Genomic DNA, 24648 nt, shown 5'->3' on the forward strand with positions numbered 1-24648 from the left:
GCCTTTCTTTGTGCCTTGTTCCCCTTTCTGCTCTCTGTGGTAGCACTGTAGTAATTGCTCATCTCTCCTGATCATGTTCTGCTTTTCCTTTTCCACCCCACTGAGCAACCTTTACATCTTGCAGTTTCAGGGGAGAACAGACATGAGGTATTGTGGTTTTCTGTCACTGTTTTTTGCCTTGCTGGCCCCTAACAGTGTTGGAGAGCGCTGGTTTCTGGTAAGGATACTGATGCTGCTTAATAGTCATCTGTGGAGACAGGGCACTCAGCTGAGTAAAAATACTGCTAGACTCACCGGCAGTGTCCAATTGCTCCAGGACAACTACTTGGTTGTCAGTGTGGTGACTTTACCTTTGCTTTCACCAGGCTTGAGCAGCAGTTAATGTTCAGTCTTGCTGTGTGGGCCTTGATGGTAGGGAAGTATTTTGTCTTGCTGAGCATGGCCTTCAGATGACACTGGCCCAGGCAGTTGCAAAATTAACATTTATTGCAGGGTCAGCAGTGAACAATTTAGCCTTGAGTTTGGTTGAGGGGCTGTGAGGATGCAATTGGGTGTGTCTATGGAGCTGCTCTCCTGCTGTGATTGCCAAGGTCTCAGCTTGATACTAAAAGAAGTCTGTCAGAACAGTTGTTTTTACTGTAGTATACTGATTTGAAACCTGTCAAAAGCCTTGTACAAAAAATAGGGTGAGGGGATCCAAGAAGTGGGGCTAGTCAGGAGGCAAATCAAAATAAAAGCTGCTGAATGTGATGTGAACCACTTTATGAAATTCCGAAGGGCTAGAGAAGAGGACTTTCAACCTATGGTTGTTATATTTCAGCATGTTATAAATAGAGGTCTACGTAGAAAGCTAGATCCTTTGCGCCTCTTCTTTTCCTTAATTCATATCACTCAGATATTTTGGAGCCTGGCCATGCAAAAAGCCCAATCTACAGCATTAGGAAAGCAATACATATTAGAACAACAGGACTTTATTGTACAGAGTGCTGTGGTGTATTATTGCTTGTGCTGCTCCCAGTGGATGTATGCGATGAGGCTTTGTCTCCTTGTCCCATCGCTGATCCCACAAGATAGGGCAGTAGCACTCAGAACATCACGGCCTAAGGCTCATCTGCCTGCAGCTCTTTCTTCCCTTCCTTTTAATTTTCCAGCTTGTCTCGTAGCTAATCAAATTCTGGGGTGCCAAAGCTTAAAAACTGGTCTGGAACTAGACTTCCCCCTCACCAGGTTTATTCCACCTTTTCTGGAGAACTAAGTGGGAAGTTCTAGTGGATACTCATGGACTCCCTAAGCGTGTTCTGCAGAGGTGTTTGCTATAAAGTGGTAGGAGCTGAGCCTGCTCAGCATCGGGCACTGAGATTTTCAGGGGTGTATATAGGCAGTGACATAAATCAGCCACTATCTACATGCTTTCTTTCCTGTAAAATTAGTGCAGTGTGGAGGTGGGTTGGAACTACAGATACATTCTTGCTTGCTATGGAAATGAGCTGCAAGTGTGAAAAAAGCATTACTTCATGAGTGTCCTGCCTGGGCTGTAAAAGTCACTGTTGTCAAATGTCCGGGGAAATGTGAAAGTACTGAGAAGATGAATAGAGAAATTCAGTGGAAGATGGTCTGTGAGAGCCTGAATAGGAAATCCATGGAGTCAACTGCCATGGCTGTGGCTGGTGGTAGTGAGAGAGCAAGCTGGAAAAGGGTGGGCTATGTCTCCATGGTCCTTTCCTCAGTGCTGGGTGGGGGCTGTTGTGCTGGCCCCTCCACTGCTGCCCGGTGAAAGCAGGTTTGGAATAAAAGTGGAGCCTTACTTGGGTACAGCTTCTGAAGTTAGAATTTGAAGATAAATTGTGTTTTCCTTGCTTCTTTCTTGTCTGCAGAAGGAATAAGGGAAAGACAGATGATGCTCTGGTGTGGCAAAGAACATTATCCACTAAATAACCCATCTGCTTAAATTCACTGGAGACTAAATTTAACAACTCTCCCATCACTGGCAGTTTTTCAAATGAGATCAAACTATTTGAGAGAACAGCAAGAAAAGAAGTAATTTGAAGAATTTCTGTAGGCTGACTGCAGCTGCATGGATGTCTGAAAATCATGTTAGCGGTTGCATTAGTAACTTTGTCATTTCCTACTGTTAAAGCTGTTATTCTAGGTGGTTTCTACAGTAACTTCTGGGTGTGTATTTGTCTGTATGCACTTCCTTCTAGAGACTTCTTCCTTTCCTGTCCTGCACTGTGTTGCACTCAGAACCTGGCCTGGCCAGAAAGTGTCAGGTTCCCAACTGGACTTCTGGTGATGAATGGCAACAAGAGGGCTTTGATGCCATGAAGGAAAGCTGCTCTGATCTGTGGGGCCTGTGCTTGAAGCACCATACCTGTGCATGTTTTCAGCATCTTCAATGGTCTCAGGTAGAGTTTTTCCCTTCGTCTCAGGTAGGAGCAAGACCAAGCCACCACCAACAAAAGCAATCCCAGCTGTAGAGAGAAAGCAAGAGCAAGGCTCACAAAGGCAATGCAGGGATCAGGCCTCAGCTTATTCCAAATTTCTCGTTAATTCTGAGACACAGCTTATGATTGAACAGTGATTGCAAACATCTCTGAGAGGCATAGGAGGCCTGGAACACTGGCCTGGTTCATAGGTCCTCAAGCAGTCTGGCTCCCTTGCTTTGTGCATGCAGTGCAAAGGAAACAGATTTTGGCTCTACTTGTTCTGCTGGGATGTGATGGGGGTGATGCTAGCTAGCTGCCGTTCCTACTTTGGCTGTAATTAAGATGTGAAAGAAAGGGTACTATCAGCCTATCCTGCCTATTTTGCCTTCTGTTTAGTTTTGGACCCTGTTATGACCACATACAGGATAGAAGGTGCAGCTGGGCATACCAGAATGAATATGTGCAGGAGCATTGATCCTAAATGACAGTGGGATCACTGAAGGGCTAGGCACTTGAGGTGTATGCAAGAGATGCAGGAGAAGAGAGGCCAGCCTGTGCTGACCTCTAGTCCCTTGACTACATTGAAGATGTGTAGCACTGAACCCAAAGACCTTTTTACCAGGGGAAGGTTCAGTAAGAGCAAGTCAAAGCTTGAGAGAGCTGCTCCCAAAACACGAGATTCCCTTTGTTGAAAGGACTAAGGGAGTGTATTCAGCTCAATTCCCAACTGCTAGATGGGAGAAACTTAAGCTAGATCTGATATGCATATGTTCATTTCTCTTAGCATTATTATTTTTTTTTTAAACAGTGGGGAAATAGGTCACCGAAATCACTCATCTAGGCTGAGGCCATCTAACCACCTCCTAGCTCTCTTACCAAAGAGAACCAAGGGCAGCTCGTGCCAGAGCTCCGCCAGTCTGTACACAATGAAGGGAGTCATGATTCCACCGATGTCACACATGGATGAGCAGATCAGCACCCCTAGGTTCCTGGAAGAGACAGACACTGGCCCACGTCAGGAGCTCTGCCTAGGAGTGCCCCATACAGCAGGGAGGGCTGTGAACCCCCCTGCTGCCACCCATGGCTAGAGTAGGGTAGAAGAGAGGGGCCAGCACCCTGCAGTGGGTATTGCAGCTGATGGGCAGAGGAACAAGCTGTGGAGACAGGAAGGCAGGAACTGAGAAAAGCCTTATCAGTGTGAACATAAAAAAGCACAGGTTGTGCATTCTCGTGTGAGGAATACTGCAATGTGAAAGAGGTGAGGAGGGAGAATATGATGGCAGTCCTATCATGGGATAGAGGCGTTAATGATCACTTGACTCCAAGCTCACCAAACTGCCCTCAAAGAGGGATATGTGAAGGCTATCTGAAAAAGTTCCTTACATATCCCATTAGGGACTCCTGCCTTAGTGCTGGGCTTAGAAAAGCAGCACTGTATTTTCTCGTCACAGGGAATCTTCTCTGTTGCTCCTCACAGTGATAAGAACAGCTTACTGGTGGGCTTTCAATTTTAAATGACGTTTCTGCTATTTGACAGGTCCTCTTTTTCTTCCACGACAGACATTTCTGAGGTTTAAATGGTGACTCTTTACGACAGCCTCAAGTGCATAAACATACTCACTGCTTAAATCTAACAGAAGGAGGTACGCTTACCTGAGAGAAGTTGGATACAGCTCAGGATTTACCAAACAAACCATTTCATAGCACATGGTAATTCCCATCCTGCCCAGGCACGCTGCGGTCATTTTAAGCCAATAGAGAGCTGTAAAGACATTGTGTATATTGAGGTTGAAATACAAAACCATTTTTTTTCTGCTGTTAACACAGAACAGCATTAATGATTTAATTTAAGAAAAGAAGAACTTCACTGTCATGAACTGTCATGAGCTCTGAGCATGATTGTGTTTTCTTTCATTCTTCAAATAATTTATGATGTGATTGTCTTGATTCAAGTAAATAACAGAAGTTTGAGGCTGTCACAGAGAGAAAATGATGATACTAAGTAAATTGGGTATTTTGGTGTATTAACCGAAAGCTTATGCAAAAATGCTATTTCCTCCATGCAATAAAACTAAGCAGTTCACAGCTGCTTTTCTGGTTGCCAAAATTTGCTAATTTGCAAGGTACTCTGCACTTTTGCACAGAGATGTCTGATGGCTTTCTGGCGGGGGCAAGCTGGTGCTGTTACCCCTCTCTCTTGGTATATATGCTCTGTGATTGCTTTCAGACCTGAAGGTAGAGACATCTGCTGCAAATGAATGAATATTCCAGCCCCGCAGTGGGTGCCAGTCCAGGGTACTGCTGCATGCCCCATGGGTTCTTAGATCCCAATCTGACCTCGGATGGTGGTTTCAGCTGTTTCAGCTACTAGTGCATGTGCAGCATGGACTCTCTCCCTCATTTACCCCAATGAGGAATGCAGACTGACAGCTGCTGATAACTACTGCTGCAGAGCTCCTCTAGAGCTGAGCAGACTGCTGCTGCTGCACATGGCTGGCAATTGCAGCTGTGGGCAGCAGCTGGAAGCCTCCTGCACCAGTGCTGCTTTGGAAAAGCACATCAGTCCCCTCTGTATCCCTGCAATCCCCAGCTGTGTGTGAAATATCTATTGTCTGAATGCTTTGTTATTTTTGCCTATTATTTTTTTTCCATTACATTTTCTGTTTTCTGTCCTTGTTCTGCTGTGAACTGATAGCTGTTTGGCACTATTATTTCTGTGGTTTCAGTCTAACTATGCTCCATAAAAAGAAAGGAAAGATGTTCCAGTCAGTGGCTCTCATGGGACGTTTCCTTGAGACTCCAGCCTTGTAGAGAATGTTCAGCTGAATAAAAGCCAAGTGCCTTTCACTGTGGTTGCTCAACATCCTACACTGCAGGAAGCAGCGTATCCAGATGGTGTTTAAGTGTGTGTGTCACCACATTTTAACTTTTTAGAAACAGAAAAGATGGACTTTGGAGGATGAACACCCAGAACGGAGCATCCAAATTCTAAGCCACACAAAAATTAAAGAATAACGGGGCATTTCTTGTGGTCTAGCACAGGCAGACTTGCCATCTTATTTGGTGCTATTTTGAAAATGTAATTGACCTTCCTCAAACCTCTCATTATCTGGTGTAAATGGTGATACCGGGCATACATAGGCTTCTATGGCATTTGTGTTCATTGGATCACAATACTGATGTGGGCTAGGTTTGCAAAGATTACTTTCAATTTTCCAGAACAATAACATGGAGATGTGGAGAGATTTCATTGACTGAGGAGATTTGAATGACTCACTGTCTGGGATGAATGCCGTAACAAGGCAGGCACCACCCGTCATCACATTTGCCACAGCCCATGGGTAGCGACGGCCAATGCGATCCACTGTTAACAAGAGGATGAAGGCAGCTGGGAATTCAACAAGAGCAGAATAGAGGAAATCCAGGTAAATGTTCCCACTAGCTAGTCCCATGTGCATGATGAGCCCTTGGTAGAGGACGGAGCTTGTGAACCTATGCAAAGATCAGGCAGATGAAATCAAACTCTTTGAGAGAGAGCTTATGTAAAGGACTCAGATTCATAGCTGGTCCAACCATGACATTTTAAGGAATTGAATACAATTCCTCCACGTAGGTTGCAAAAGTATTCCCTTACCAACTGTACATCAAAATGAATGTGTGCTTTCTTATCTGAGGTGTTCTGACCAGGTCTAGATATGAAGGTTTCAGCTTTTCTCCATCTTCATCTTCAGATTTGAGGTTCTGGAAGCACAAGTGAGAGAAGGATAAAAAATTAGAGTTAGCAGGCAAGAGTAAGCAAGGAATATTTTTCCCTGGATTTATGGGAAGATATTAGTATTGATTTATCAGTTATGAAAGCAAAATAACTTCTCCAAGGTTTTTGGGGAAAGAAAATATGAAAATGTGTGTAGACAGTTCCCATGTCTGTGCAGCCATATTTATGAGGATGTTGCATGACGTGAAGTGGTAGATTAAAAAATGAATGAGGATGTCTTGGAATGCTCAGTCATGAAATTGGGTGAGTTTACTGCATGTTGATTGGTACTAATTAAAGGAAGAATATTTCTTGTCTGTTGGCTATTTTTGCAAGCCTCTTTTCTCAAACATGGTCTTTAGAGTCCTAGGCAGGCAAAGAAAAGCCACTTGTTGTATGTTAGGGAACTGCAGTGCTTTCGGTCACCAAGCTGCTCCCAAATCTAAACCCACAGTAATCCTAACATTGTAGCTTTGCTTGCCTGAGCTTTGCATACACTCAGTAAATGCAGTACAGTCACCTGGAAAGAGGGAGGTAGCTGCTTCTTGTTTCTCTTGGCAATGCGCTTAATAACTTCCATAGCTTTGTCATTTTGCTTCTGAGTTATTAGCCACCTGGGGGACTCGGGCAGACACCTGCAGTGCATACAAGCATGACACTTAAAGGACAGGAAAAGGCAAGTAACTGCGCATGTTACAGTTTGTTCCTTGCTCCTAGATGGCTTGGAATAAACTATAAACTCCTGGGCAGGGGGAACCAAATGAAAGAAAAACAGAAGATCTGATCTGATGTTGTTTCGGAAGTCCAGTTCTGACCTCTTCAAAGAAACTTGGACTCCCAGGTGTAGTCCACTGGATTATCTTTTTGATTTAGGGATGCTGGGAGTGGTGACACTGGAAACTTAGGAACTTACCAGTGGTAGAGTAAGAAGAAGAAATTGGGCAGGGTGACAGCAAGCTGAAGCCATCTCCAGCGTGGGAGCACATAAGCCACAGCAGTGAGGATGAGGAGTCCCACAGTGAAGGCAAGTTGGTAGATGATGCCCACTGTCCTCCGGAAGCTTAAGCCAACGAATTCTGCAGCTACAAAGATAATGTTGTGTGAGGCACAGGGACCTTATGGCATCGTGTGAGGACATGGGTTTAGTTGGGGAAGCAGAATTGGCCTGGTGTACAGGCTGCAGCCTCGGCACTGGAGACAACTGGTGCCACTTTTCTGACTGTCTACGAGATGTGGTTTGCTGTGCTTAGAAGCAACTGACAGTGTGGCTGCAGCTGTGGCTGACCGTGTAGCATGACTCAGCTTTGCAGAAGTCTCCATCAGTCAGCTAGGGGCTTGGCCCCTCTACCAGGACTGTCAGGCCTCAGCCAAAACAAGGGCAAATACAGCTCTCTATCTCTCATTCCACCTAACCAAGACTAGCTTGCAACACCAGCAGCCTGCTGGCATCTGCTGGCTCCTGACACAGCAAAGCCATTTTGGCACAAGGTTTGTGAAACACAAACGTTATCTCCTGCAGTGCTGCTTGCTGCTGCCTTTCCTGGAAAAGCATTGAATGTCTTTGCAGCATTTTCAGTTCTTGCCCCCAGACTTTGCCCTCTCATTTGACGTGTCACTTCGGATACAAATGCTCCTTAGCGTCTAGAGCTGCCTCCTAATTATTCTATGTATGTGTACAAGTTGGTGCAAGCTTTCCAGGAATAAAATGTTGATTTGATAACAAAGTCTGTAGGCCTGTAAACCCTCAGACAGGCAGCTCACAAAAGAAAACACAGCTTGACTCATAGACGGTTTAAAGCAACAAAGTGCGGTTGTGCAGTAAATAGCACGCTGTCCCTGTCTCCACAGATCCTCATTGCTCTCTATAACTTCCTGAAGGGAGGTTGTAGTGAGTTGGGGGTCGGCCTCTTCTCTCATGTCATTAGTGATAGGACCAGAGGGAATGGCTTCAAGCTACGGCAGGGGAGATTCAGGCTGGACATGAGGAAGTATTACTTTTCAGAAGGGGTGGTCAGGCACTGGAATGGACTGCCCAGGGAGGTGGTGGAATCACCGACCCTGGGGGTGTTCAAGGAAAGTCTGGATGTTGTGTTGAGGGACATGGTTTAGTGGGAGCTACTGGGAATAGGTGAACGGTTGGACTGGATGATCTTGAAGGTCTTTTCCAACCTTGGTGATTCTATGATTCTATGATTCTATGATCCCCAGAGGGCACCAGCAGTGGCCAGCCCTGCTGCTAACTCGGGTTTCCTGCCCAGTGAGAGGAACTGCAAGGTGCCGTAACTCAGGACGTAGCCTGTCAGCCAGCCCCCCTTGCTGACCAGCCCCTGGATCAACCGAAAGATCACTGTCCACGTGTAGCTGGGTGCGAAGGCCACGAGAACCCCTGAGACAGAATTGATGAGGACTGTGATCAAGAGGCAGAGCTTGCGACCAAACCTGCAGAGGGAAAGAAGAAGAAAAGAGAGGAAAAAAGGCTCAGCTCGCAGCTGCACAAAACTCCATCTGAATGGCAAAGATTCCTCATGAGTAACCCATTGAAACAAACCCATTCAGGGCCACCAACTTCCATAGAGATTACATGCAGCAGGGGAGTTGGAGCTTGATGATTCTTAAGGTCCCTTCCAACCCAAGCCATTCTATGATTCTATGAAACAAAGGTTGCTTTCCTCTTTCAGATTTTGTTCCAAGTGTTTTCTCAGGTACAAGAAATGTAAAGCTTTATTAGTATCCTGAGTCCTGACCTGAATACTAAGTTTTTGATCATCTACCCTGTGGTGTGTTTAAGGAGCTGACCTCTCCTTCCAAAATCGCTTCCCTGATCTTTTCCTCTCATCTACTTTCCCACCCAGTGGGGCACAGACCTGTGGAGAAGAGCTGAGGTGGAAGTTGTACAAGTTGTTACTGTGTTTGCTTAGCATTGCCGCTACCACAGCAGCCTGAAGAGTCAGTCAGGCTGATGGTGTGTACAGTGGCCAAATCCAGAAGCAAGAGTTAATAGAAGGAAGAGGGACTATACCTCTTCTGAGATATGTTTGGAAATGGAGGGACCACAGAAAGGACCAGAAAAGCAGGAGGAATGTAGGAGCCATGTTGTTTTGTTCTATTCCTGAGCTCTGGTGCTTTTCCCATTTGCATTAGCTGGTGACAGATACCAAGAGGTACCATGGTGCTTGGGCAGAAAGAAAGCTTGGCTTTGGCCAAGCTCCCCTGCCACCATGCTCACCTGCTGCACACACAGGGTGGGGTGGCAGACCAAAGGGTATGAAGAGACTGCGAATGTTCCCTGTCCCCCTTTTCTCTACTCGTTCTGAGTAGGAGTCTGGATCTGCTATTCCCTTCACAGCATTTTTCATTTCAGTAGAAGCTCAGAGAACTCCCTCATCCTGTGTTATCAGGTCACCACTTCTGGTTAATGACTTAGTAAATGAGTTCAATAAATGCTCTACTGAGGCCCTTCATCCCATCTTTCAAAGCTGCAATATTTTTTTTAATGTAGATCGTATTTGGTTACTGTTTTCTTTACCTGTTTTCTCATTTAATCTTTCTGTCTGCTAAGCTCTTCTAGAAGGGGGTCTTGGGTATTCCTGTTATTTGTCATTCACTGTGACTCACCCGTACATAGTCAGAAATAGAATGTTTCCAAAAGAAACAAGCTTACTTGAGCACTAGAAAGGCATTTGTTCTCTAGCTGACAGAGACATATATTCAGTTAGAAGTTCGATTTATAAAAGCCATTAAATTAGTTAGTGTGCACTGGCAAAAACAGCATTATAATAAATGCCAGCCAAAATAAATGTCTTCTGTTCTCCACAATAAGCAGCTGATCAAATCTCTCATACTTTCTTTCTTTCATGAGTCTGACATACTAATATTTTTTGACTGTTTCAAAGACCAGCCCATGAGGAGCTTGTCAGACCACAAGAGATGGATGTCCTCTCCTGAGATGGCCTTTTCTTAGAGGCCTGGCAATAAATGACAAAGGTGCAAACACTGAATCTTAGCACTGACCTTGTCTGCTGTCTAAGGAAACAGGAGTGCCCTTTCCAAGACACCAGTGTTTGGAAATGTGCCCAGAGCCCAGTCAAGTGAATGAGTCGGTCTAATCCCTCTGAGAGAGGCGCATTTGGGAAGAGCTGATGAAATCTCCCCTGAAGCACCTGAAACAGATTTCAGGCACCTAATGTGTGGAAAAAACAGTGCACTCTGTATGCACTCCTGATAGAGGATAGATGTTTCAAGTTCAGGAAACACATAATTCATAGACCTTTTTTTCTCTTTCTGTCTACTAAATTTTAGGCTTCTGGAGTTGTTTTTTGTCCTAAGCACCTGGATACGAGATCTTGCTTTGCTCCTCAAGGCTTGCACTGTTTAAGACCATAGAAAATGGGGAGAGGGTGTCAGTAAGTACAGCAGCAGAAAAATACTCAGTGTTATGTACTTGCATTATCTTAACAGCAATGATATCTGACTCTCAGGTCTTATAATTTGCCTGATTATTTAGTGTTTTTAAACAGAAAGAGCATATCAGATATAATTTGCTCTGGGACTGTGATCCTTGGTTCTGCCGGTTCACGTAACCATATGTTGTCAAGAAATTCTTTTGCTAGTCATTTTTGCTTAGTTCATCTCTGTGTTTGAAGGGTAATTTGAACAGTTTCTCCCCTGATAGCTGTGGGATCTGCTCATTGCTTTTTCATGTCCTATCATACCTAGGCTGCTACATATCTCCTCCTTTACTTCCATAAGCTGTACATCATTACTGAAATGTAAATAGGATGGAATGCTTTCAATTACACTGGAAAACTGTCTGATTCTATGGAAGGAAGCCTTTGTAGGACCGTTCATCTCCTATTAACTTCACCTCTTCTAAATTCCAATTTCAGCCTCTCTTATCATTATACTAGGGAAAAAAAGAAAAAGAAAAAAGAAAAAAAGAAGCACAGGAAAATCAGCTACAACGCATGTTTGTTTTGAGTGTAACCTAAAAAAAATGTGAGCAGATATGTGGCACGCTGACATTTATGATAGTAAAGAGGAGGTGAGAGATAATGAGATCTTAATAATAATGAAATCCCAGCTTTGTACAGAGCCAGCTGAGAGAGAGAGGGACAAGAGAAGATTTAGGATTTAATTTTTTCTTCATCTGGGAAAAACATTCCTATTTTAAAGCTGATTTACAGCCATCTGGATAGTGTTAAAACTAACATGAAACAAATTTATTATGAGATGGGCAAATAGCTGTTAGTGCGTGAGATAAAATTTCATTTAAAACTCTGAGCTCATATTACAGATTGCCACTGTTAAAGAAAAAAAACCTCTTCGCTTGTGAATATGCAAATTCCACACAAAACCATTGAAAGAGTGAACACTGTGACATTTGTATGGATTCCTGGATCACAGCAGCCAGGGCTTAGGAACCACGATCCATTCACTTTTAAGAGATACATGGGCCTTCTGAAACAAGTTTTTGGCACATTTATTTCCCCTTTGAGTCATGAATGTTGTTCAGTGACATGGAGGAAGCAGAGGGCTGAAAGAAGCAGTTCATCTCACACCTTTGTACATGTTACATACCTATCTGCTATGTAGCCGATTATCACAGAGCCAATAAAGAACCCAACGTTCACAGATGACTGAAAGAGGTCCAGCTTCCAGGAGTCCTCACACACCAGGTTAAACTGCACGGACAGTCACAGAAGAATGGGAACATTCAACTCAAACCATGTTTTTTCAAGGAGGGGTAATGGAAGGAAACAACTTGGAATAGAAAAGAGTGAAATGAAAAAAACAACTAGGAAACAGGCTCTGAAAAATAAAATATGTAATCTCTTAAAGCCAACATCTGCAATACATCTCATCCAGATTTTCCAGACCTTACAGAGAAGTTATGCCCTGGAAAATAATTACACAATGACAGAAGAGCAGAATGACAAAGAACAGAATGACAGAGGCAGAGAATCTTTGAATGGAAAAATAAAAAAGCTCAGAGAAATGTCACCTTCTCCTCTCCCATATTTGCTTGAAATTTAGAAGATGCTTGGAGCATGGTTTCCTTCTCAGATGCCAAGGACTACTCCTAGCCATGTATTATCTCACTGTGTGAAACCAGCACAGTGTGTAGGAGGTGGTGGGGTTACCGCTAGGCCAGCGGGGCAATTTGTGTGCAGGGGCTGTGAGCAAGGATCTCCATCCATGGAGCTTTCTATGGCTGTGCTTTGCCTTCAGATGGCATTGTGGGGTAGTGAGGAGTTTTCCCAGCCTTGGCTGAGCAATATGGTTTGCAGGAGCTGGGAGAAGCCAGGAACGTGGCCAAATGTAGCTTTTGTAAAAGTTGGAGAGGAGTCTTTGGTAAATCAATGAATGAACTGCCTTTTTCTTTTTAAAAACTATTATGAAAATATCAATTCAAATGTTACTAGAATTCAGCCTGAAAATTTTGCTTTAACCCCTCTTTCTACCCCAGATAAGTTTAAGGACTGCAGGTGAGACAGATATTGTTGGACAAACTGTTCCTTACCTCAGTCACTATGGAGGTTCCAGGGTAGTCGTAGACCCACCCATCTTGGCAGGGGCCAAGTGGGACAGAGCTCCGGTTGCCCACGAGGCTGCCAAGGGGGTCGGTGCAGCTGACAGCCGTTGCGTTCCAGTCCACCTCATACCTGCTGCAGCGGCTGCTGTAGGCGGCCCCATGGCTGCCCCACTCGGGAACGGTGTGGTTCAGCTGCTCCGCCAGGCTCCAGCCACAGCGCTGGCTCAGCTCCGCCACGCCAGGGCTGAAGCAGCGGTGCTCGGGGGTGAACCCGAAGAAGACGACCCCCACATAGACCGGTGTGAAGGCAGCAGAAAGCAAACACAGGGCGAAGAAGGTTTGTTTCTGGAACCTGTCAAATTCTCCGATGTGCTCTAAAATGTCATCCAATGTTGGCATCTTTCTCTCTTGCTTCTCATTAAAAATTAAAATATCTAACTCTGTTGCTTTTCACAGCTTTTACCTTCACCGTGATTTTATATCACAGCTGAGGTGTTTATTTAAAACCTGTAGACAAATAATTAAAGAATGTGGTCAATTGTCAAGCCATGCATTGCAACCTTTGTTTCTCAAGAGCCTTTTCTAAACAAACTTTTGGTACTGGAATATTAACCAATTCTCTTGGACCTCCTTACCTTCCAATGCTGTAACCGATGGGATACCTGCAAGTAGGTCCTTGAAGATGTCAAAGTTGGCTCTCCTGAAGTCTAGGATTGCAATTCCACTTATTGCCTTTTTTCTTCCATGTAAGATCCTGAGCTCCACTATCTCGTGGTTGCTGCATTCAAAGCTGCCCACAACCTTCATATTCCCAGACAGTCCTTTCTTGTCATTGACAGTCTGTCAGCATAAAGTACGGTAGACAATAATTCCTTTTCCCAGTGCTTTAAAGTTAACTGAGGGCATAACTATTATGAAAGTACTGTTATTCTCTCCCCTGTATGTGTGTGACTGGAGGGCCTTATTATCAGAATTATCCTGAATATAGATAACAGCTTGTTTGCTACTTTGGGGTCATGGAAAAGGTCAACTCCAAGAAGGCACAACAGAACAGACTTCTATTAGGATCTCAAGAGCTAAAGAATAGCACTGTATCCCACATAGGAAGCAGACAAGACACCACAAGTACAGATTGGCATTTCTTAATTATAGGTACCCAGACCAAGCTTGCCATGGTTCACAGGTGACTGCTTTATCACAAGGAGCAAGGAAAGGATTGAGGGTCGGTGAGTGTCCCCAGGACACAGCACTGGCCCTTCCTTGTCCTGTGCCCCTGGGAAAGAGTAGGAGGAGGCTGTCCCAAGCTACAGCCTCATCTGTCAAACATGTTCCAGCTGTTTTATGTGGATTTATTAGATAGTGTTAATGGGCAAATGTGTGCTTAGGAGACGGAGGCATCTTCAATCTCTTTTACTGCGTGGGATGATTTCTTTCATGTTCTCATAACTGCAGTTACATAAGGTGCTTTCATGATGTTCCCCGTATGGTTCCCCTGTAAACAATTAGCTTGTGTTAAGTAATGTAAGTAATGATGGAGAACTGGAAGAAATTCAGGGCACTGCATCTGAGCATCAGAAATGTGGATTTGGACAAAAACTTCTGTGGGCAAAGGCTTCGGCCATTTAAAGCATATTTCTACTGGTGAATGTTCTGAAAACAGGTTTTATTGTTCCTCTTTTCTAGTCAAAATGAAACCACTTTGCAGCTTGCCTAGTACTTCTGGAGGGAATCCCTGGGCAGGTTGGTGTCACTGAGTTAATGTCTCTCCCAGGAGCACTCAGTGACCTCTCAGGTTTATGAAGCACAAAACTAAATGATGAACTTTGGAGGTAAACAGAGGTGATAAGTAATGTGATATTTTGTAGGGCTATTAATAACAAGTCCTGCTGAGTTGCAATGAAATCATACCTGGAAATTGTCAAGAATCCCAAATGGGATTGCTACTTTGCAATAAACATCTTTACAGCTAAGAAAAGCACAAACCTTTGACCATTTACAACTTAACTGTTCACCTATCTGTGTTTAATTCTGTTTTACATCAGAAGCAGGGAACAGGCTATTTCCCGTGTGAATGCTTCAGGTCAGAGGGAAAGGACCTCGGTGCACAAGCAGCCCTTAAACTGTACTCCCAGCTGCACACACACAGCTTCTCAGTGCATGTATTTGACACATCTGTTCTCAGCTAAAATTTGGGCCAGCGAAAACCCAATTAATTGCAACAAAAGTGCATAAAGCATCCCAAAGGTGTGCTTACTCCCTTTTCTGATTCTGCCAGGTTTAGTTTCATCCTGGAGGAAGACGGATATAGTTATTGGTTCATCTGCCAGTTTTGCTGGCAGAGAGTTGTCTCCACTTGTAAGGTATACTAGTGTTCCTTCTCTTGGAAAACCTCTAGTGGCACTTAGAAATTCTCTTGTATTGCCAGTAAGCTAGTTTTAGATATTGCATGGCACCTGGAGGATTCTTCTATCGAGCTGCCCTCAAATATCTTAGCAAGACTCCCTATGACTGGTGACACCAGCCATAGGGGAACAGTTTTCTCTAACAAATATTGTGTGAACATCCTCCTCACATTCCGGTTCTTCAGTAACTGTTTTGGAAAGTAACTCCTGAGAAGAACAGCCATTGCATCCAGCCTTGTTCCCTGGCTGAGGCACACCTCAGCCTGTTGAACTCCATCCTCCATCCTGTTGGACAATTCATCTGATAGCTCAGCAGGGTTCAGTGTACGTATTGGTGTCTGAGCTGGTGGGACAAGGGCTTCCAGTTGAGGAGATGGAGCAGGGCATGCCTTGGCTAGTCCATTCCATCAACACGAGGGAATGGAAATTTCACTGACATATGACTTCTGTCATTTTAGCACATCAGAGTGTGTTTGTTTGATCACTTTAAGAAGTTTTGCAGATGAGTTTTTTTCACTTTTGAGGGGGATGGAGCAGAGAGCAAGCATGTATGCCGTTCTGTTGGTAGATCTGAGTGCAAATGAACATACAGCATGATAGCTTACCAGTGTGACATCTGTACTGAGAACCTAAACAAGGCTCTATTTGGCCTAGAGCACTGTTCCACACCCACACTGCTTAATCTTTACCACCTCATTCTGCTTTCCCTTGTTCTCATTACCATGGTCCTCACAATGCCCAGATGTGTTTGGAGCAGTGACACAGGCCAAAACCTGCTACTAGTGGCCAGGATGGAAAAGATCACCCTGGTTCAGGATGATGCATTCAGATGTAAGCCATACCATGCTACATGCCTCCAGCAACAAAAATGGCCCCTGCTCATTTTATTTGTTAGTGCAGATGCAGTACAATGTCAATCAGTGTATAATGTGTAACAGCAGCTGGGGAGCAAAGTAAACAAAGCTGGAGCTGTTCTGTTAGCAAAGAATATCTGGCAAAAGAACCATATTGCCCTGCAGAAGAACCATATTGCCCTGCAGTCCATGAAGCAAAGCATCAGCTGTGGCAGGTTTTCTGCATATAATCAGTAATCTCGTCAGTTTACAGCAGTGAAACATTACCATGCCTTACTATACAGATGTCCGCCTTCCAAAAGATGTGTTCCTGTACTCTGACCCTCCTGACTTTAGATGTATGCTTGCAGGGCTGGGTGAAATAGGAATGAAACAAAGCCTAAAATTCTGCTCTAAAAAATTAGATACAAGCATTATATTAGATACATAAATGCAATAAATTAGATACATAGATGCAAGCCAGGTCTAATTAATCCACAATAGTAATGTATAATTATAGCATATATGCTGTCAAACAATAGCCCTGACAATCAAAGAACTGAAAGCATCTTCTCACTCCTGAAGATCAAAACTGAAATAGAAGGATTTAACAGGCTAGCGTTCTAGAGAGGTTAGCCTTCAGGTCTTTGAGAATTCAGGCTAAAATGACTTACTAAAGATGCCTTAGACAGTCATTTCCACTAAGGTGCCTGCTCTGGTGCTCACCTATATGCAAGCATCGCTGTGTTGAATTCCTTCTGGTGAGTCATTCTTTTATCCACATCACTTAGTTGTGCTTTCGGTTAGTGCTTTGCTGTATGTAGTTTTATTGCAACTCTGTTTCCTGTTAGGAGATGAGCATTTAACAGGGATCTTTACAGGTGATGCTACGAGCCAGAATCAAGTACTGATCTAAGGATCAGATTTAAGGAAGATATACCGTATTCACAGGAGTATCTTTGAGAATCACTGCATTCAAACAAGCAATGAGCCATGTTGCCACTGGGGTTCATTGCTTATGCATTAGGGAGGAGGTAGATGAGACAGTCAGAGCCACTCAGACTTCTTAGTGTGAAGGTCTCACTTCCTATTCCCTTTCCACTGACCAGCTCTGGCTCTTGTTAGTCCTGTACATCATGAACAAAACCAGATCACTGATTAGGTAAATGCTGATCCTAGTAACTATTGGGATAGTTTTATCTTGCAGTAGTCAGACATAGGGGCTTAGCGAAGGGCTGAGGAGGGGCAGAGTCAGCACAAGGGAAGGGACCAGACCACATGGCTGGGAGCCACTGGTAGAGAGAGGCTGGAACATGGAGCAAAGGACAGGGTCACAGAATGACAGAATGGCTGAAGTTGGAAGAGATCCAGCCAAAGCCCCTGTTCAGGCAGGTTCCCCTAGAGCACATTATCTGGGATTGCATCCTGGTGGGTTTTGAATATCTCCAGAGAAGACGACACCATAACCTCTCTAAGAAACCTGTGCCAGTGCTTCATCACCTACATAGTACGGAAGATTTTCCTCATGTTCAGTCTTCCTGTGTTTCAGTTTTTTGCCTGTTTCCTCTCATCATATTGCTGGGCACCACTGAGATGAGTCTGGCCTCAATCTCTTGACACTCTGCCTACAGATATTTGTAGACATTCATAAGATCACCTCAAGCCTTCTCACTGTTGGATTGTATATGCCCAGGTCCCTCAGCCTTTCTTCATAAGAGAGATGCTCCAGACCCTTCATCATTTTAGAGCCCTTTGTTAGATGTTCTCCTTATAGTGACAAGCCCAGCTGTCACATAGCTTCAGTTTTCAGTAGGGCTTCACCTCAGCTGACTTCAGCCATGTCAGTGCTGAGCATACAGTCTGAGCTAGATGTCCATGCCTGCTGTCCATGCCTGTCTAGTCAACAGAGAAAGACAGGTGTATAGTAGAAGCCTTCAAAGGTGATTGACAGAAGAACTGTGCACCCAGAGCTGTTAGCAGCCATCTGGATGAGGTGTTGACACATGAAGACATTTCTGGCAAGTTAACTAAGACATAAAGTGCTGGGCTCAGAGTGGGGCTATGCTGACATGCTGACTGCTCGCAGCACCTGATCAGTTGTGAATCCTTTTGGGAGAAAGGTGTAGGTCAAAAATGCAAAAAAGCAAAAAAAAAAAAAAAAAAAAAAAAGCAAATTTTGGGCAGCCCAGGTGTCATAACTCACCAGTGTTTTGCGTCACAGGATCTCAGGTTTTCAGACCCAGAGGTGAGAACTAGGTATCTAAAAGCCAAGAGCTGACTACAGGGGGAGCCTACGCACCTTTGTTTTTAGGCTAAGTTATTTGAAGAAACAAGTGTTTGTTCTTAGTATTTATTTACATCTAAAGAATGTATTACATAACTGAAAGTAAGAGAAACAGAATGTACCTTATGGTTGGTTCACTTAGTACTAACACATTTTTCTTAGATTATAATTACACTGTATTTGGCAAAAAACCCTCTATCTTTGGATTACCCGACTCTAAATCCACAAGTCTCTACATGAGCTCATTTTCTCATCACTAATTACCACACAGTATTGTGCAACCTGGGAGTAGCTCTGCCTATGACAACTCAGTGCACAGTCCTCACTCTTCAGCTTCTGCTGTGGCGTGCAGTGTGATCTGCAGCTGGAGTTTGCCCTCTGAACATTGCATTTCTGCTTTTGCAGTGGGTGGGAGCATGGCTGAATCACTCTGCCACTGGTGTTGGGGCACAGAGGCCACACATGGCTGGGTTGACGGATGCTCATGCTGCACCACAGCACCTCAGTATGCTGAGCACCTGTGCCATGGGGTGCTGCTGTTTTGTTCTGGCTCACCAAGGAGACAGCAAGGTCACCCTGCAGCACACCTGGGACATGGGCAGCTGCTCTTATCGGAGGGGGCGGAGATAACATACTTCTATGGGGAGAAAAGAGTTCTGGTGGTAACTACTGGTACAGAGTCTAAAGGGTGTGCTTTGCACTTCAGGAAAAATACATGGGTTTTGTTCAGTGGCGATCTGAGCTTTTGCACATGCCCACCCACCCATATAGCTCACAAAACTTGTCCAAGAGCTGCATGGAGGGTGAGGCTCTTTTCAGACAGAGGTGAGGTTGTACCTGATGTTGATATGGGCCAGCATGGGCTGTTTGCAGCTATCCTTGTGTTTCAGCCCATTCTGCTGTCACATCCAGCCACTTGGCTGAGAAGCATGCTGGTGCTGAGCTTTAGTCTCCTGATCACCTGCCATTCATGGTTGGAAAATTACTAGCCTGGTTCCAGAGGGCTTGCATTCTAAGTTTCAGGTTTATTTCCTTTGTGTATGTGAACTGCTGATACCAGCTCTAAGGGGAATGGAACTCAGCATGAGACCAGCAGTGCAAACAATACAGATATTACAAAGCTAGATCCTACACAAGGATCTTGACAAATGAGTGAGGATGGAGTGGACATGTAGAGACTGCAGCATAACATAGGTTTTTGCTGGGAGAAATTTAGCTTGCACCAACTCTGCTGTTAGAGGCAATGTGCTGGGTAACTGCACTCTTAGGTACACAGCAAGGGCTGAGGCAGAATCTGTTTTACAGTTCATACCCTGCACACTGTAGAGTGGGGACAGCACCTGCCCTGTTGGGGGTGAAGAAGAGGCTGCTTCTCTGAGAGACAGGAGGGTGCATGGAGGAGAGACTGAACTGCAGAATCACAAGACAAGACTGCTCTGGAGCAAAATACCCCAACCCCAGAAAGATGGAGAGGATCAGGGGATCATGGGAAGATGCTGCTGTTGTCCTTCAAGACTGATTTGTCCTCCTTGAAGACCCTTCGTCTTGCTCTGTTTCAACCTGTGGCAGATCCTACTGACTGTTCCTGGAGCCCTTGTCCTGGGCATCCAGATGAAATCCCATGAGATCCTTGAGGCAACAATATACAAGTACCTGGAGTGGTGGACTGTCTCAAGCCAGTCCTATTAGGATAAAATGTGTCATAACACTCTGAGACCTGATTTTCTGCATTTCTAACAGCCCTGCTTTTAAGGTGGCTGCTATGAAAGCAGTTTGACCAGATGCTCAGCTTGGGTCTGCTGCCTCTGGCACCATACAGGTGCTGCCCCAGCAGAGGACGGCGTTTCCAACACTACCTCTTATGGAAGGTGTTCGTAAGTCTTCTCTAGTAGAGAAGTTGAGAGATCACACTCTTTCATTTCCATACCTTAGCTTTAGTTTTTGGGTTTTGGTGTCTTTTAGTTTGGTTTAATGAATATTTGGATGTCCATCTGCACTTCTGGGAGATAATAAAACATGCTGGTGCCACAAATCCTATTGCAACTACACATGAGATAATGCAAATGTAATCTCACAGCATCTAGAAGGATAAAGAAAGCTGCCAAGGAGCTTAATGCCAAAATGGACACACCTATCTAAAGAATTATTCAGCTGAATGCTACAGATTTATCGTGAATTGTATTCCAGCCTTGTATTGGTTCAATAGTAGCAGTTATTGGAGGGATAATGATAGCACAAAAATTTCTGTTAGGACTGTTACAATCAGAGAAGGCACCGTCTTCTTTGTTTTTGCATTTTCTGCACTATTTGTAAATCCAGACTCTGTTTTTAAAATATTTTTTATCACTGCGAAAGGACAAGGATTGGAAGAATCTAGCAGCTATCCTTCTGTGGTTTTGTATATATATGTACAGAATTATAGTTAAACAAGCACTGAAGATGAGACATTGAACTTTTTATAGCAAATGATTGGTGGAATTGACACGTTTATGGACAGCTTCAAAAAGAACCAAAACAAAAACAAAAAACAAACCAAAAAAACCTGGCTGGATTTGGCTCTGGGCAGCCTGGTCTGGTGGTTGGCAACTCTGCCCACGACAGGGGGATTGAAACTAGATGGTCATTATGGTCCTTTTCAACCCAGGCCATTCTATGATTCATTCTATGGTTCTATGAATGTGGACAGCCTTCCTTCCCTTCATCCCCAGGGCTCTGTAACTTCAGTGTGACTGACTAGACTAAAGAGTCTGGGCTGAGAATTGAAGGTTGTCCACAATGAAAGGCAAGGAAGCTTGCTAGCAGGCAGCATTGAAGCCAAACATTATGTATGGAATATGACTTAGGAATCTGAGACAGATGTTTTTTGATTGAGTCTTCCCCAGTGGCCACTAGTACTGCTGTGCTGCCCAGCAGGCTTAGAGGCTGCCCTTCTGACTGATCAGGTGCCTCAGTTACTGCCTCTGGTGAAAGAAGCAAGGCAGTGGGTAGATGTTGGTCATCATTAGACATCCCCTTCAGGGTAGTGGTAGGTGGGAAGAAACTACCCATGAGCTTCAGTGAGATCATATTGGTACCCCTGAGCATCTGTAGGAGTGGTTGCCTTCTTGAATGAACAGCTTGTGAGATACCTGAGCTTCTGAAGTGATCAGCCATGGGAAACCCCAGCCAATTTACATCAGAGGGAGTGAGCAGAATGCGATCATTGGACTTGGCATGAGTGTACCATAAATCCAGCATAGAGTTACTATGGGGCTGGAGTGGGTCTGCTTTTGATGTATGAGGAACTGGATAGCTACAGCTGGGAGAGCTCCCAGTGGAAGACCCTCTTTCAGTAAATGGAGCGGAGGTGCCAAGTCATGCACATTAGTTTAAGTGACTGCAGAACAGTACATCCCTCTGGACCCATGGTGGTTTCCCCAGGCTGAGGTGGTGGAACCAGCAGCGCAGACAGTTTTGCAGTGCACAGGTTGTTCTGCAGAAAAGTATCTTGGACTGAATGACCTCATAAAATGCGTGTTGTGACAGTCCTATTGAGCAAGACATCCATTTAATGCAGGATTCCAGTGACTTGTCAGTTACTGGGCTGCTCCCATGAGGATGACACGTAAGAGTAAGTGGACTGTGACTGTACCAGGAAATTCAGAGCCTCAGTTTCATTTTTATGAGTCCCTGAGAGTGGAAGTTGCTAGCAGGACAGTGAGTTATATCTGTGGGGAGCATCTAGCTTACCAACTATTCACAGAGAATATGTGCTTTTGCAGGCTTTTTCAGACCAGGTCATAACTACATTGCAGCAATGTCAATATTTAACTGCACTTGATCCTTGAATGCAGCAGAAGATGCTGGGATCTCAACTTTTCTACCTGATCTCTGGATAAGTCTTTACTGTGACCCGCAGCAGAATTGAACACTCCAATAATGCCAGCACTAGTTCCCAGCTTGCACAGTACACAACGCTGACATTAATTGCCTTTGAATAAACACGTGCTTCTGTTGAATTAGTGCACATGATATAGGGTGTATGCCAGATTTCTGCTTTTACATGGGTCTCATTGCCAGCCCCAGGATGACAGGAGATACCCAAGCCAGTAGACCATGAGGAACTTGACCAGAAAGTCTCTTCAGTACTTTCTGGACAAACCATGCAAGTTTATACATGTGGTTGAAGTCATTGAGAAATGTTTCCTTGAGTTCTGCAGACACAAGAGGAATAGTGGATAGAAATACATCTGCCAAGGAATGTGCCAGGCAGGTGACAGCATCTTCTTCAATGAATTTGGACAGAGTAGGGTGTACAAACCTCAGCACAACTGTCCTTCCATTCTGGTCCTCTGTAGGGCTGAACCATGCTACCATGAGGCCACAAATCCGAACCCAGCTCAAATCAAATATGACAGCTACCCAGTGGGGAAAAATACGTCAGCCTCCTAAACTCTGATTTTACCTAGAATCCTATAAGACTTGCATGTGCTCTTATTTACAGGTGGCAACTGTTCAGTCAGATGATAACACACAAGAACATTGTTTAAACTTCTGTTTTACTGTGGTTATCTTGGGGTTTCCAGTTACAGAGAATTCAATAGAAAAACAATTTCCTGTGCTGTACCCGGAGCACTGCGGTGACACTATGGTGGCATCTGGTGATGCAAACTCCCATTCTCATGGCTCCCAGTAAGCTCAGAGTGTGGTGAAGATTTTGTGGTCCATTCCTGTTCAGCCTCTTTTCCTCCTTGGTTCTGAGGTCACAGCGCTTGTGTGTCATGTTCCCATTTGAGTTTGGTGCCATGTATTGTTGCTTCTTCTTCAAGCACTGCCTTATAATCAGTTTTTTTCTAGCCAGTGACCTTTACCTCAGGCCTCATCTTGCATCAGGACTCCACGTGCAGGCTATCACCCCAGCTCCCCCTTGGGAGCAGCCATGTCACTGGGCCAGTTGTGACTGCAGCCATCAGTGCAGCCTCTCTGAACCCTCAGTCTAAGGCTTGCACAAGCACACAGCATTCCTCTGGGAAAGGTGAGCAGTGCAGAGGAAGCAGGCTGCTGTCCACCTACCTCCACCAGGTGAACTCAGACACTGTGCCACAGGCTGTGCAGCAGCAGACAGGGAGATCCTGAATGCTTTCTGGGATGGCAGCTCCCTTGCCACAGACCAGTTGTTTTTTCCCACCATCCTCATCTCCTCACAGACTTTCCCATTTGAGCCTAACCTGCCATCCCCGGTTCTGCTGGTTTTTGCAGTTATTTGGTATCTGTGGTATGGTAGCCTCTGTGTTTTGTGCCTGGGTCAGCAACTCCTTTGAGCTGCTAACTCCCTGCTGAAATACTAGCAGCTATGTGGGCCCAGCATGGATTGGTGCTGTGTGCAGCTGGGTATTTAGAAGTTGAGTGGTTGGGATGGTGCCAGAAGCTATGCTGCTGATGCTTATGTGGAGATGACATGGCAACACTGCTGTTTTATGTATTAAACAAAACTGAAGTTGACCTCGTCTACTTCACCTCAGCTACGGGAAGAAAAAATAGCGTATGAAAATACTAAACTACTGAACTAAAAATACTGTATGAAATAATCCTCTAAATAATCTTTTAATGAAGCTCAAGTCTGGATGAGCCTCCAAAATCTCAGTTTCAAGGATCTGACAGTTAATCCAGTAAAAGCCTGTTTGCTGAAGCTGGTCCTTGCCATCTCCTCAGCTCAGTGCAGAGGCCCAAATAGGTGGGGCCAAGAATGCCAGCTGCCCCACAGAGCTCTTGTAGGCATCTCTGCAGGGACACAGCAGCTGTTGGTACTGCCTTGTAGGGGTCCCCTCCCTGCTTCCCAGCATGAAGCTGGGCTACCTACCACCCCTTGTTTGGTCTTGGTAGTTTCCTGTATCACTTTGTTGCCCCAGACTCACACTGCATTATTTTGTCTAGTCCAGCTCCCAAAGACACAGGTGACAAACTTTGCACCCAGTCATTGCATGGTTTGTTTCACAGGAAAATGGATGTGAATGCTGCAACTTCTGAGAAATACTGGGCTTGAACTGGCCTTTGTTTCAGCTCATCTGCTTGCTCAGAATTTCAGGATCTCAATAGCTGTTCCCTTTCTGCCTTGATTTTCAAATGTTTGTTGAATCAGTCCTGCTGTGGGTCTTCACATCATCTATTTACATATTTGTGCTTTTTTTTTTTTAAATTATTCTTAAATGCTCAGAAGCATTAACCAAAGAAGGTGAAATATAGTAATTTAGTGTAGTAAATGTAATGACATTTCAAAGCAAATGAGCCTTAAAACAACTGAAAGTAATTAAAATAACCTGTGGTAGGTTCATATGTACAAAAAATGCCCATTTTGGGTAGTGTGCTAGGTGATGGAGCATGAACAGTGAGGGTGTATGCACAGTTAAACAGCCAGATGGAAGTGGCTTTGTCCTTCCT

General features: G+C 44.5%; 1 protein-coding gene across 2 annotated transcripts in view; it reads right to left on the reverse strand.

Annotated features, from left to right (window-relative positions):
- Positions 1–953: 953 nt before the first annotated feature.
- The window catches only part of LOC122193772 (solute carrier family 22 member 2-like), a 28798-nt gene continuing 5103 nt past the window's right edge, over positions 954–24648 (reverse strand). The window contains exons 3-14 of one of the 2 annotated variants that reach the window (XM_042894648.1): positions 13348–13552; positions 12701–13219; positions 11758–11861; positions 8465–8619; positions 7094–7262; positions 6701–6815; positions 6061–6167; positions 5704–5918; positions 4080–4188; positions 3303–3415; positions 2372–2471; positions 954–1868 (exon numbers count right to left, since the gene is read on the reverse strand). In XM_042894648.1, the coding sequence (XP_042750582.1) occupies positions 1802–1868; positions 2372–2471; positions 3303–3415; positions 4080–4188; positions 5704–5918; positions 6061–6167; positions 6701–6815; positions 7094–7262; positions 8465–8619; positions 11758–11861; positions 12701–13111 (1665 nt within the window). In that variant the 5' untranslated portion in view covers positions 13112–13219; positions 13348–13552 and the 3' untranslated portion in view covers positions 954–1801. The remainder of the gene's footprint in view (positions 1869–2371; positions 2472–3302; positions 3416–4079; positions 4189–5703; positions 5919–6060; positions 6168–6700; positions 6816–7093; positions 7263–8464; positions 8620–11757; positions 11862–12700; positions 13220–13347; positions 13553–24648) is intronic. The other variant, XM_042894656.1, reaches the window with a different exon arrangement.

The sequence above is a fragment of the Lagopus leucura genome, unplaced genomic scaffold (genome assembly GCF_019238085.1).
Source record: "Lagopus leucura isolate 7727_CA_CO unplaced genomic scaffold, USGS_WTPT01 Super-Scaffold_73, whole genome shotgun sequence".
NCBI lineage: Eukaryota > Metazoa > Chordata > Aves > Galliformes > Phasianidae > Lagopus > Lagopus leucura.